The sequence below is a fragment of the Sminthopsis crassicaudata genome, chromosome 6, assembly GCF_048593235.1.
Source record: "Sminthopsis crassicaudata isolate SCR6 chromosome 6, ASM4859323v1, whole genome shotgun sequence".
In the NCBI taxonomy this organism is placed as follows: Eukaryota; Metazoa; Chordata; class Mammalia; order Dasyuromorphia; family Dasyuridae; genus Sminthopsis; species Sminthopsis crassicaudata.
The window spans coordinates 222,485,555-222,498,597 of record NC_133622.1 but is presented as its reverse complement, the minus strand read 5'-3'; the positions used below and the strand labels follow the sequence as shown (position 1 = coordinate 222,498,597).

General features: G+C 34.8%; 1 protein-coding gene across 18 annotated transcripts in view; it reads right to left on the bottom strand.

Moving 5' to 3' along the window:
* Positions 1-4,435: 4,435 nt before the first annotated feature.
* HIPK3 (homeodomain interacting protein kinase 3) overlaps positions 4,436-13,043 on the bottom strand; it is an 87,031-nt gene continuing 78,423 nt past the window's right edge. For 7 of the 18 annotated variants that reach the window (XM_074273256.1, XM_074273262.1, XM_074273263.1 and 4 more), the window contains exons 9-17: positions 10,790-10,911; positions 10,452-10,579; positions 10,203-10,364; positions 9,995-10,057; positions 9,421-9,714; positions 8,614-8,754; positions 7,626-7,861; positions 7,219-7,343; positions 4,436-5,008 (exon numbers count right to left, since the gene is read on the bottom strand). In XM_074273256.1, coding sequence (XP_074129357.1) covers positions 4,532-5,008; positions 7,219-7,343; positions 7,626-7,861; positions 8,614-8,754; positions 9,421-9,714; positions 9,995-10,057; positions 10,203-10,364; positions 10,452-10,579; positions 10,790-10,911 — 1,748 coding nt within the window. In that variant the 3' untranslated portion in view covers positions 4,436-4,531. The remainder of the gene's footprint in view (positions 5,009-7,218; positions 7,344-7,625; positions 7,862-8,613; positions 8,755-9,420; positions 9,715-9,994; positions 10,058-10,202; positions 10,365-10,451; positions 10,580-10,789; positions 10,912-13,043) is intronic. The other 11 variants (XM_074273260.1, XM_074273265.1, XM_074273266.1 and 8 more) reach the window with 3 other exon arrangements.

Here is a 13,043-nt window from a genome sequence, read left to right as displayed (position 1 = left end):
GAATTGTACATGTTTAACCTATCAGATTGTTTGTTGTCTATGAGAGAGAAGGGAAAGGGAGGGAAAAATATTTGGAACACAGGGTTTTTGCAAAGGTGAATGTTGAAAACTATCTTTGCATGTCTTTGAAAAAATCAAAAAAAGAAAAAGCTATTAAAAATGGAAATACAAATGATTACATATGGCAGGTAACCATACTATTATTTATGCTATTTTTTTTCTAAAAATTATTCTGGGTACCCCTGGTGAGTAGGATGTATTTTTTATTTCACTTTCAAGAGAAATGCATTTTAAATATACTGCTTAATTGCATTTTAAGATATGTAAAAGATCATTGAAGCAATCTTCTGAAAACGGATAGGATTATCAAACTAAAATTTGTAATGGAATAAAATGAAGTAACATGTATTGATGAAGACAATTACAAATTATGGACAGTAGCAAAAAGAAAAAACAAACCAAGTTTTCTTAAGAATTTTTTTTTAACTTGCTATAACTTTTGAAAATAGTTTAGATTCTTAGCTTCATCTCTTAGGTCAAATTTCTCTTTTAGCTTAAAATTGGTTAATAATTTTATCTCATCTTTTTAAAAGAAAATTTCATTACAATAAATTGAAAACTATTCATTGATTGTATGGATCAAACAAGTGATTTCTTCTACAATCTCAGAAAATTTTTTTAAAAAATGAACAAGTTGGGGGGCAGCTAGGTGGCACAGTGGATAAAGCACCAGCCCTGAATTCAGGAGGACCCGAGTTCAAATGTGGTCTCAGACACTTAACACTTCCTAGCTGTGTGACCCTGGCCAAGTCACTTAACCCCAGCCTCAAAAAAAAAAAAAAAAAAAAAAAAAAAATGAACAAGTTGAAATATTCCTGGTCCTCAGTTCCATAGTAATTTTCAGCAATGGCCTTGGCACCAAGCAAACTTCACAATCCCAACTCTCCCCATAAGATTGGTACCAAATTACCAAACAAATCTGTGATTGCCTTAAAGGGAATAATCCCTCATTTAAGTGTGTAAAGCATTATTTTTGTTGGCGGAAATAAAAGTCGGCCCAATGTTTTTGCTGCGATGTATGTTTTAATTCAAAGTGAGTCTTGACAGTGATACACCAGAAATTCTTATTTTTGACACTCACCAAAATAGTCACTTGGAAAACCCGCTTTTTGTGACAAAGTACAGAAGGCTTGGTCACATTGAAATCACTGAGAACTAGAGAGAAATACTATCGCAAACTCTAAGACACATTACAGCCATAAAAATTTTTTTTTCCCAGTCCTTATTGTAATATTGCACAGTGCAACTGCTACATGACAAACTAGTGTAGCATAGAAATAAATTGTTACACAGGTAACAGTTAAAATTCAGTAATCAAGTCTACATCATTGGGCTTATTCAAATAATATCTTCCTACACCTTGCAGTGTGATTTAACTTTTACATAACAAAAATCAAGTTAAAATTAGCAGTAGAAATTTAAAACATTAAAATCAAAAGATTTAGCTGATACAGTAGCATATCTGATTAAACACCCTGAAAGATAAAAATTGATCAGGCATTTTTATAAAAATAATTTGCAAATTAAAAATAGTATGCAAATATGCAACTCTGTAGTCATGCAGTGTTTTATTTAAAAAGGCATTAAAACCAACAAAGAAAATGTTTATAAATGGTTTTAAGGGTAATATTTTTTCAGAAGTTTTTTTTTTAAAAATCCATTTGTTAATTTAGATGAAAGAATTTCCAAAGAATCTTGCATTTCTTTAAAATGCAAAAGATTTCCATGATTACATTCCATAAGAGTAGCATACTTAACTGGGGGATATCTATAACAAATGTTATTTTTTATAAGACAACATTAAGGTTTTGAGTTTACTTGTCAATGTAATGTCATCACAGCCTTACAACTTAAAAACACAGAAAAAACAAAATACATCAGAGCAATGAAAGTTGCATGGCCCCAAACAAAAAGAAAACAGTTACTGTTGGTGTCCCAATACAACCATTGCCAGCAATGGATTTTGCATTGAGAAATCTGATTCCCAGGACCAAGCAGCAGAAATCAACAATCTGCTGAATCATATAAATAAAATAAGACTGTGAAGGTATATGACAAGTTCATTTAAATATTTTCTTGACTCCATAAATTTATGCTTGTTTACAAGTGTAAATTCATCTCAGGCTACTCATTTTCTGATGTTTGTTTTATATACAATTATCTTTGTATAAAATGCATAGAATTAGTTGATTACTAAAAACACTGAAACTTGTGGGAAAAATTAGGCTCCTTCATTTTCAGTGTATCTAAAAATGTACTGCTGGTATTATTTTGTGATCTAATACTGTTGTTTGTTTTTGTTTAAAAATCAATTTTAGGCACATTTATTTCACCTAGATATTTATTAAATAAAACACTGCTTTGTTAATGGAGTAAAGAAAAATATATCCCTTATTAGCTTACTGACAATTCGGTAAGACAGCTGTACTAGTGGTATGAAATTCATTCATTTAAAGAAATGCTCTAATTTCAAAACATTTGGGGAGTTTAAACTCAAATGCTTTGTTTGCACTGCTTATTCCAGTAAATGCTCTAAAGACTGTGTTCCAGATTTTGCTTCTTAAAAAGAAAGTTAAGTCAAGCCTGCAAGATACAGCTTCTCAAGTGTCTACGCAATGCCAGTATGAAAACGTAAAAATAATTAAGTTACATTGATATATTCCATTTATATGCAGCGATGAGCTCCAAAGTTAATGTTGATAAAATACTGATGCAAGTAACACACCCCAAAATAACATAGGCAATCATCTTCCATCATTTACAATACAGTAGTTACAATGACACTCCAAACAAGAAAGCAAAGTATAAATCAAAATCCCCACTTCTATTTCATTCAATCAGACTTATACAGAAATTAGAAAGCTAAACAAGAACTAGTTAATCATCTAATTTCACAGCTATTGAAGTGGCAATCATTATATAGCAGCTTATCTATGATACATTCAAGATAAATGATACAATTTATTACTTGCCCATAAGCTAAAACACAGCCTCACTTTAATATCTTTCCCTAAATCCCATCTCTAAACTATGATATACTTGAGGTCTATGCAAAAAGTAGCTACCTTTTTATAGGAAATGGATGATTAAGTCTTTGGTGCTGCAAAAGCAACTTCATTTAAACAGAACCACACACACACACACAAATCTCTCTCTCACACACACACACAAGAAGAAAAAGAAATCCAAGACACACTTTGTGGGAAAAAAAAAGCACATAAAATTTCTTGTCCCTGACGGAATGTATTAAATAAGCACACACCACCAACAGGCGAAAAACAAACACCATCGTGTAAAACAGTTAAAAGCTCTCACATGCATAAATGAAAGATTTCACACAAAGGACTCACATCTTTTCAAGCTTCAATAGTAAATATTCTGCTACTATTTATTATAAATACTGCATGGTTTGCTCAAGCTAAGATGAAACCACATCATGAATCAACGAGCATTTTGTACTTCTTTTCTTACCTAGTCCACATCACACCTACTGCACTTCTAAACATTTTAGGAAATCCACTTAGACTGAACCCTTCCACAATAAACTCCTTGGATTGTACTGCAGTTCCACTAAGCGGTATAAAATGCTGAGTTGTGAGAGTTTACTTATCACCTATTCATAAGATACTGAATCAACTTTTCATAAGCATTACTAACTGCTTGCTTTTCTTGAAGCTAGATCATTAAAAAAAAAAAAAAAAAAAAAAAAAGACAGCAAAATTTGGCTATAGCAAAACATGCTGCCCTCTTGATGAGGAAAAAACACCCACTACCAAAAACTATACCACACAAAACCAAAAATGAACATCACTCTATCAAAAAAATCAGCAGATCTGAATTTTAAGTGCTGCAGTCCTCAACATTTATATATATGCAGTAACATTAACAACCTCAAATATTTAAGGCACTATGTGTGGGAACGGTTTACAATGCAGCTGAGATTATTAGGACAACATTTAAGAGCAATGTCTAGGCAACATTTTGCCCATGCAAGACACATGCAAATGTGAGAACAATAGCTCGCCTTTTTTAGATAAGTGACCCAACATTTAAATACCAAGACATAGATAATAACACAAACAGTTTACTTGTACACTGTACGTCTGACACATGTGCATCTGTTGCTCTAAATCTGTACACTGAATGGCTTCCCAAATGTAGACGTGTCTTGCACTAATTAGAAGGCAATTTTATAAAAAATAATAGGAGCAAAACCAGACTTCAGCTCCCAAAAGTCACCTGTCCAAGTAACTATATAAGAGAACATGACCAAAGACAAGTTATACCAAATGTGCAAAACACATTAAAAGTGAGTTTTTTTTTAAAGCTCAAAGTTGTTTAAATTGCACCCAAGTCTACATGATTCAAAAAATAATTTTCTTGTGCCATGGCTAATATTTATTAAATACCATGTTTTTGTTTTTAATCAAACATTTGCATCACTGAACTTCAATATACTGTATTTGAGTTCTCACATATATGGATATTGGCTAAGTTTTGTTGGACTCAATGGAAATCCAGTGTAAGTAGGTGATGCTGCAATGTAAGAATGTGGTGGAAATATTGGTTTGTATTGAGTCTGATGAATAGTTGGGGAAGGTAGCAGACGGGGATTTATTCCCACTGGGACTTGGTGAACTATGCCATTGGGATGAGAAATACTGTAGGTGGGATGCTGTAATATGGGTCTTGAGGTACATGGAGAGGCTAAGAGGTGGGTCACTGGTGCAGCAGTAGCAAGGGGTGCAGTCGGTGGGTACGGAAGAAGAGCCGGCTGCCCTGCGCGGGGCGTAGTTCCAGCCAGAGGAGCACGAACCACTGAGTGGTTCGGACTCCCCTGGGACAGGGCAAAAGGGTGGCTGCTGACAGTAGCGGGAACATAAGCTTGCTGTCTCCGATGTCCGTAGTTTCCATTCCATTCCTGATGCCCAGATCCAAAGTGCTGAACCTGTCCATCAAGAAAAAGAAATGTTATAAGAGTAAAATTAATTTTAGAAAGATGGCAAAATTAAGGTAGAAGTCTGTGGATAGCTAACACATGTACTGTCTGGGCAGATTACAACCCCTCTATGCCTAAATGAGATAGTACTTGTCAGTCAAAGGGACCAATCAAGAGAAAAAAAATCATTCCCTGGTGGGGTTCACCTGGTCAGTTAATTCTCTCCCAAGTTAAATGGGTGAGCTCTTGCATGCAAAACACACATCCATTAACAGGTCTCTACAGGAAGGCTTTAGAGCCTCATGGAAGAGCCTGGGTTCTGCTTTCCCAGCCAGGATGACACACTGACTACATATGAAACACTGATTAAACACAGGACACAGGATTTAGAGGTCTAAGGGGACCTTGGGAAATTATCTAGTTCACTGCCCCACATTATGAAGAAACTAAGGACTCTGAGGCCTGGAAGTCTCCTAATTGTAATGGTTAGGGGCACTACCAATTTACATTATCGAATCTCAGCTGGACCCCCACTGCAGCAAGGTAGTCTTCTCCTTTAAGGAAAAGAAACCCACTAGCAAAAACTATATCACACAAAACTAAAAATGAATATCACTCTATCAAAAAAATCAGCAGATTTGAATTTTACTCCCCACAAAAGCTATTTTAATTCTTTTTTGCTTCACCCCTTTCATTTGAGGGTCTTGCACCTTACTTTACTGGGGGGAAAAAAGACTTCAATTTGAGTTCACTTTTTTCCCCACTTTCCTCCTCCCATTTTCTCTTTTTCCCAGACTGTGACAGAGGCATGGCTTTTCCTTGTCAAGGCCAGCTCCTCATTTGCACACAGCTCTTGCCCCCTCCTGCCTTCTCCAAAAGATCGTATCTTCAATCACTGCACACTCATTTCCTCAAATCTTCAGACTCTTCCTTACAACTGTTTCCAGTCCTGCTCCCTTCAGACATGTTCTATCCTCCCCAATCCACACACACACACACAAAAAAATCTATATCTATCCTACCATCTCCTCAAACTACCATCCTAAACATCTCCTCCCTTTCTAAGCCAAATTCCTACCTTCTCCACTTCTCCTTTCACTGCTCAAAATTCTGGAAACTGTCTTCTGGCCTCATCTCTGAAGCAAAATGGTTCTCTCCAAGGTGACTCATGGTCTTACTAGTCTTTTCTTAGTGCTAGTTCTACTGTGAGTGCATTTGCTACATAGAAACTGTGGACCACTGCTTTCTCCTGAACATTCCCCTATGCAGATCTTTGGGTACAGTAGTTCTCTCCTCTCTGTCTGACCACCCCTCCTCCAACCATATTATCACTCTACAAATGGTATCCTAATGCACTTAAACAATAAATTCTTCTATTTAGTCCAACATAATATGGATCCAAACTCTCTCAACTTGCTAAACATTACTTCCCCATCCCTTGATTCTCTGCTCATTTCTGTGTCTCATCCATGACACTCAAGGCTTTGTCTTCAAAGCCTTTGCATTGGCCAATCCTTCATGCCTGGAAGGATCCTCCACCTCACAAGTTCTTCTCTTCCTCCCTGCCTGCTCAGGCACCATCTTCTGCATGAAGACTTTCTGACCTTCCCAAATGCTAGTCCTCTTCCTCCCAAATAATCTTGTCTTTAATTGCTTTGAATATATTTGTCTTTATTTCACTTTATATTTAGGCTATAGAAATGTGATTTTTATGTACACTTCTCATCTTCCCTAAAAGTAAAATTGATATCATTTATCTCATATCCCTATTGTCCAGCAAAATTCCTAGCATAAAGGTGCTTAATATCTGTAAATGGAATGACTGTCAACTAAGTGTGACTAGGAACACCTTCCATCAAACCACAAAGAAAAAATATCCTGGTTTATACATTCATTAAAAATAATTTTTTTTAAATGCTTAAACAGTAGAACAAATTAAACACAGTAATTAAAAACTGGAAGAACCCATAATAAGTAAATCAGAACAGAAAAATAAAATACTCTGATGATCTAAAGGACAGAACTTTTTACAGAAGTATTCATATCTAACAATCTTTAATTTAATATTCAAATGACCGTGTCTATCATACTTAAGGAAAAGGGTGAGGGGAAAAAAAAAAATCTATCAATATGCCAAACATTTCTAGGGCCTTTATACAAAGACATTGCTTATAAATTACAAACACAATAACAAAAAAAGAGTTCATAAATAAACAAACCTGACTAAAATTCAAATGTTGCTGCTGGGATGCTGTTAGTTTTTGTTGACGGTTACTTATAGCAGAAGGCTGGTTTAATCTTCCAGGGGCAGATCGACCTTTTCCTAATGGCTGACATATGGAATCTGGCAACAGAGAAAACAATGTAGAGTTGTTGCATTTCCTTCTCTAAGAAAAATCTCAATGGCCTTTAGATTACTTGATATTCTGTATAGTTACCCAAAATCTTAAAAATAAGAAAGAAAAAGGAGTTTATGGGCATAATTTTAAAGACCTTACAACACTTTAGGAAACTAGTAGAAAGAAATATACATTAGTAATAAGACACTTCTTCTAGAAAGAATTTTTTTAGTCCTTTTAAAAAGGACAAATGAGAAGGGTCAGGAAGAGAGAAGAGCCTTATTTACCTGTATTAGCCATATGCTCATCCGAATCAAGTCTATTTTCTAGTCTCACTGGAGGTACCACCACAGTGCAGACTGTTGGTTTGGTTTCTGTGTCAACAGCGGCTAATGACTCTGTAATTTGAGGGGAGTCTTCTACAAAGCTGCTGCTTACAAATGGGCTATCATGTCCTGAAGAGTCTGAGGTTGGGGATCCATCCACTGTATCACAGCCACTCTCCTGTTCATCATCTGACATACTAAAACAAAAGGCATTTTTATGAAATTTTCTGTAATATTAGCATTAAATATAGTCAACATGAAACCTAGGCACCAATTTGAACACTGAATCCCAAATTAAGTCAGGATATGAAATAGATTTTCATGTTTATCATATGCTAAATTTCTTTACAGTGTTTCTATCGTAGATCCTTATCAAACAGATGAATCGATTGAATGTCTAGTTTTCTACAATCTTCCTCCCTTAAAAAAAGATTACCATTCTCAATTCTTTGCCTTTCCATAAAATCTAGAAGATTTCATTAGCTATGTGAGCTATGCCTTTAAAGACACCAATGGCAATCATGGGATGATGAATAACTAATGAGTTAAAATTAGAATGGCATTTTTTTTTTTTTTTTTTTTTTAGAATCAGCCATAACCCAAATATCCCATCCATATATACTGTTTCATCTGGCCAGGACAACTTCTCCCTCTTCTGAACTTCTATGGTACTAATTCCATGTTCCAATTACTAGAGTATATCACAGTGTCCCTGTATAATTTAGTTTTTAAGTGAAAGCTAGGGAAAATGCTATAACTTTACTGAAAAGAAGTTGTCAGTACAATAATAGAAGGCTAACTTGCTGCAGAATCTCCTCCTATTCACGATTCACCATTAGGGCTCATTTCAACAACCATCATCTCTTGCACTTCCTTGTCTCAAGACTTACTAAAATTTATTTTTAAGGGGCATGACCAAATTATGGCCCTTCTGCTGAGCTTCCTTTACCTGTTTGGTCTCTTGCCAGGAGATGGGCTGGACTGTTCAGAGGAACTGGTGCTTAAGGTGCTATCAGGGCTGCTTAACGAACACATGCGATCAATATTCAAAGTGCTCTGACAAGCTTCACAATCTAGACTACCTTTACAGCTGAAAGAGAAAGAACATAGGTCAAAAAGACTGAAAATAAAAGCTGTTTATTAAAATAGCACAGCTGGAAATACAGCTACCCAAGCACAGTGATCTTTGAAGAACCCTGAAATGCCTCATTCTTAAAGCATTCTACTATCTTCCTACTTTTTTGAAGACCCCAGTCCTCCCATATGAAGAATTTTTCATATTAATAAACAGCAAAGAGGCATTATGGAAGAGCGAACAAAGAACTAGACTCAATCATAAAGATGTGGGTTCAAGTCCTGCTGGTAACACATGTCAATTATCATTTAACTATAAATTGCAGCAAAGGTATTGAGAGGCATTGATAGAAGTAGTTTCCTCATTAGGAGTTCCCTCATCAACAAAATCCAAGACTTAAATCTTTAATAAAGAAGCAAAGAATTTCAAGAGAAAAGACTAACTTTACAATTAACTTTTTTCATTAGTTCTAAAATAATGAAATCTAGATGTAGAGAGAGGGAGCAGAGTCAGAGTCCCACAAGTGATACATATCTATCTGTATCTAACCCAAAGATCCTGTCAGACAAGGACTAACATTGAAATAAAATAATTAACTTCCCTCCCTACACTAGAGGGCATCATTCTATTTAAGAAATATCCTAAAGAACAATAAAAATAATATTCTTTTAGGACACTTACTTTCTAACTGAATGACTTTGTGCTGTGTCTTCCTCATCAGTGTCACTACTAATAGTGATCACACTCACTACAGGACTTGGGGTATCTGTAATGAGGATAGCTTCCCGCTGCTTGTCTGAAGTTGATGAATCAGGTTCCTCTCTGACAGAAGCTTTGCAACAATTTCTTTCTTCTTCTGAATTATGATTGTCCTGTGTTTCTGTGCAACTTACTCGCTCAACTGCTTTCATATTTATTATCTTTGGAGAACTAAATGCTGAATTGGGAATATTGGTATTCTGCAAAGAATTACTCCTGTAAAAAAATTAATTGTTATTCATTTCTATAGAGATTCACTTAAGAGACATTTTAAAGATAATAAACAAAATACAGAATCATGCACATGATACACATTCACATACAGAGCTTAAGTCTTCACACAAATATAAAACATAATCATTAGCTACAAATACCAAGATAAAATATACTCATGCTCAAATCAAAAGGCCATTTTTGTAGATATATTTGTAGATGCTCTAAATTACTAATGTCATAGACAAATAATAGATCAAAAGTGCAATAAAAACAATCTTACCAAGTGAAAGCATTTATTTCCTCTCTTCCTGGCTCCCATTCCATTAGTTTTACCAAAATACCTCTGAGAAATTAAGAAGGGAGCTGGCTTAGTGTTTGTTTTTAAACAAACAAGATTATTTCTAATACAACACAAGTGGCCCTTTGTGCACATGCAAAATTTATTCCCAAAACGATTAACCACCAACCCACCAATACTAAATACCAACCTGTTCTGACAGAGTTTATTTTTCTTTGTCGAAGCAGGCTGAGGCCAGACAACATGTGCGATGCCCACACTGATTGGCTGTGGGGCCGAAAGAGTTATCTGATTGGCTAAAAGAGGTTGAGGGATCACTGAGTTATAATGATTGCTGTGTGAAATCATTTTCCTAGGGAAAAATTTTAGAAATATTAAATAATTTTTGAAGAAAATTCAATTTTGAAAGTTTTGCAAAAATCTATCCCTTTTAACTTACCCCCACTCTCCAAGTCTTTGTGGACCTGCCACAGTTTCAGAAGTCAGTGCCACAGTAGAAGGACCTACAGGTGTTACTTGCTGCCAGGGGGGTACCAGGATCTGCTGAGTTCGATTAGACCAAGTCTGCTAAATAAATAACCATTCATTAAGCAATAAATAACTAATCCTTTACAGAAACTTAAAACCTTAAGAAAAAACTAATAACATACAAATGTCAAAATCTAATCATTTACAGAAGTATTCAATCACCATAAACACTAGTTTCCACAGTTTTCACAATTATAGGGCTAGTAGGAAAGGAAAAACAAATAAGTTTAAAATGCAAAACTGACCAACCTGAGAAAGTACACCAGGCCGAATCTGTATTGGCTGAATGGCTGGGGCCTGAGTCACCAATGGAACTGCATTATCTACCCTTACTGAATAACTGCCAGCTTTAGTAGGGTTTGCAGAAATACCTGTGAAAGAGAAAGTTTTCATAAGAACTTATGTTCACAAGAATTCATGAAGAAAAGTGAAAGCATTTTTAAAATACCAAATAAATTCAGCTGAATGGGATTAATAACCATCATGGTAAGTTCTCTGCACACAAGCTTTTCATACCATACACAAATGCACTTTGTTAGAAAAGAGGTGTCCACTTATTCAAGCACATGATTACTAATTTCTGTTTCAAATTATCTCTGTAGTTAAAAATATATATTACCCCAAAAAATTCATTTTCAATGCTCAAAAGTTTATCATTTCCACATAAAAGTTAGCTATTAAGATGGCTGCCTTTCTCCTCCTTCCCCCCAATAAAAGAGTCTTAAGTAGGAACTGACACACTGGGTAGATCTCTGGTTCAACTGTGGAAAATATGGACAAAAATCAAAAAGGACGAGAATAATGGTTATGATTTCTACTAGCAGAGGAAGTATACCAGCTAAGATCACAGAATTACTGAAATACTGAAGCATTACAGCTTAATTTACTTTCCCCATTCTTCTGACAACCACGTGAGTGGAAGATTTTTCTAACTGCCTCAATAAACCAACACCAAATGACCTTTTTTCAAAAAAAAATCATATATTTAGTTGCACTTTCTTACTATTTTATCTTTAAAATTATGACATCAGGATCTTCTTGGTAGTGTCTTATGTAGCATTCTTGTTTGTTTGTTTTTTAACTGAATATAAGGTAAACAGAAAAGCATTTGAGTAAAGTGAGAAATATGATTTATCAGAATACTCAAAAGATCCCGATTATATACCTCCCTTATATTATTCTTCCTCCTGAAAAAGATCTCTAACAAAAGTTCCCTCTAAGACTTTTGAAAAATGACAGGAAAATAAGAAATGACTTTTTCTACTACTTTTCACATAAAATTGGGTTTGTAGCCAATATATTCTAATCTACTACGAAAAGAGGAAACACTGAAAGAAAGGTCAATGATGAAAAGTGTCACCTCTTCTCTAATCAAAATGAAAATGAGGTGGCTAGGTTACTAGTAAGCTAGACTACAAAGTAAAGCTAGCTTAAAGCGAAAAATATCTAAGAAATCAACAGATCACATAACAGTAATGAGAAGGAATTTTCTCTTAAGAAACAAAAACAAATTTCTTTAGCAAACAGGTACATGCATGACAACCAACAAGAATCAAAGATCTAAATAAAAACACTAAGATTAATCCATCAAACAATAATTATTGTTAATATCTTAAACACAGCAAATCATTTTGTAAATATTAAATATCAAAACAACTTTATGTGACAAACAAGTAACACAATCTCCAATTTACAGCTATAAGAGACCTTTAGTTACATTTCCAAAGATTGCACAAGAGAATAAACACTTCTCTAGACCTCCAGTCCACTACATAAGTTACTTTCCATATGAACTAGGAACAAGCACATTTCAAATACAACCAATTCCTGGAAGCAACTTATCATGGTTTTCTGGACAGTCTAGATAGCCAAAATGCTGGGGGGGTTTTGTTTTTGTTTTTGTTTTTGTTTTTTCCCTTTTCTGTTAAAGTGTAATCTTGATAATATCATTGCACAAAGAAATCACAAATGGTGATCCAAGCACATTAACATTATATGTTCCCTTGTGTATTTTCTTCCCAGTCCTCTGAACTATGGCTTGAGAATATTTTGCCTCTGTACAACTACTAAGGATTCTGTAAGTATCTCATAAGTAGGTGTGAATTATTTCAAGAAAAATCTATAGATTTTTACTGATCTTCTTACCCCTTCCAAAAAGCATGTCTTGATCAGCAAATTCTCCAAGAAAGGGAATATAAGCGCACCCAGGCACAGTAGGTACATTGCAGCAATGAATAATCTCTTCAGAGAAAAAAGCAGAATTCACTTTGATAAGAGTAATAGGGCAGAGCCAATTATTCTCAAACCCACCATAGCAAAATCACCAAATCCTAAACTTCTTTCCAAAATTTATTACCCACAAAAGTCTTCTTCTGTCAAGGTCACTATAAAGTCTGACTTTCTAACAATGGGCGGGAATTCAATTTACTATAAATCCTTTCTACTGATTAATTAGATTTTCCTTAATAAACACTTAGAAAGCATAATCAGTGCTATGGTATTA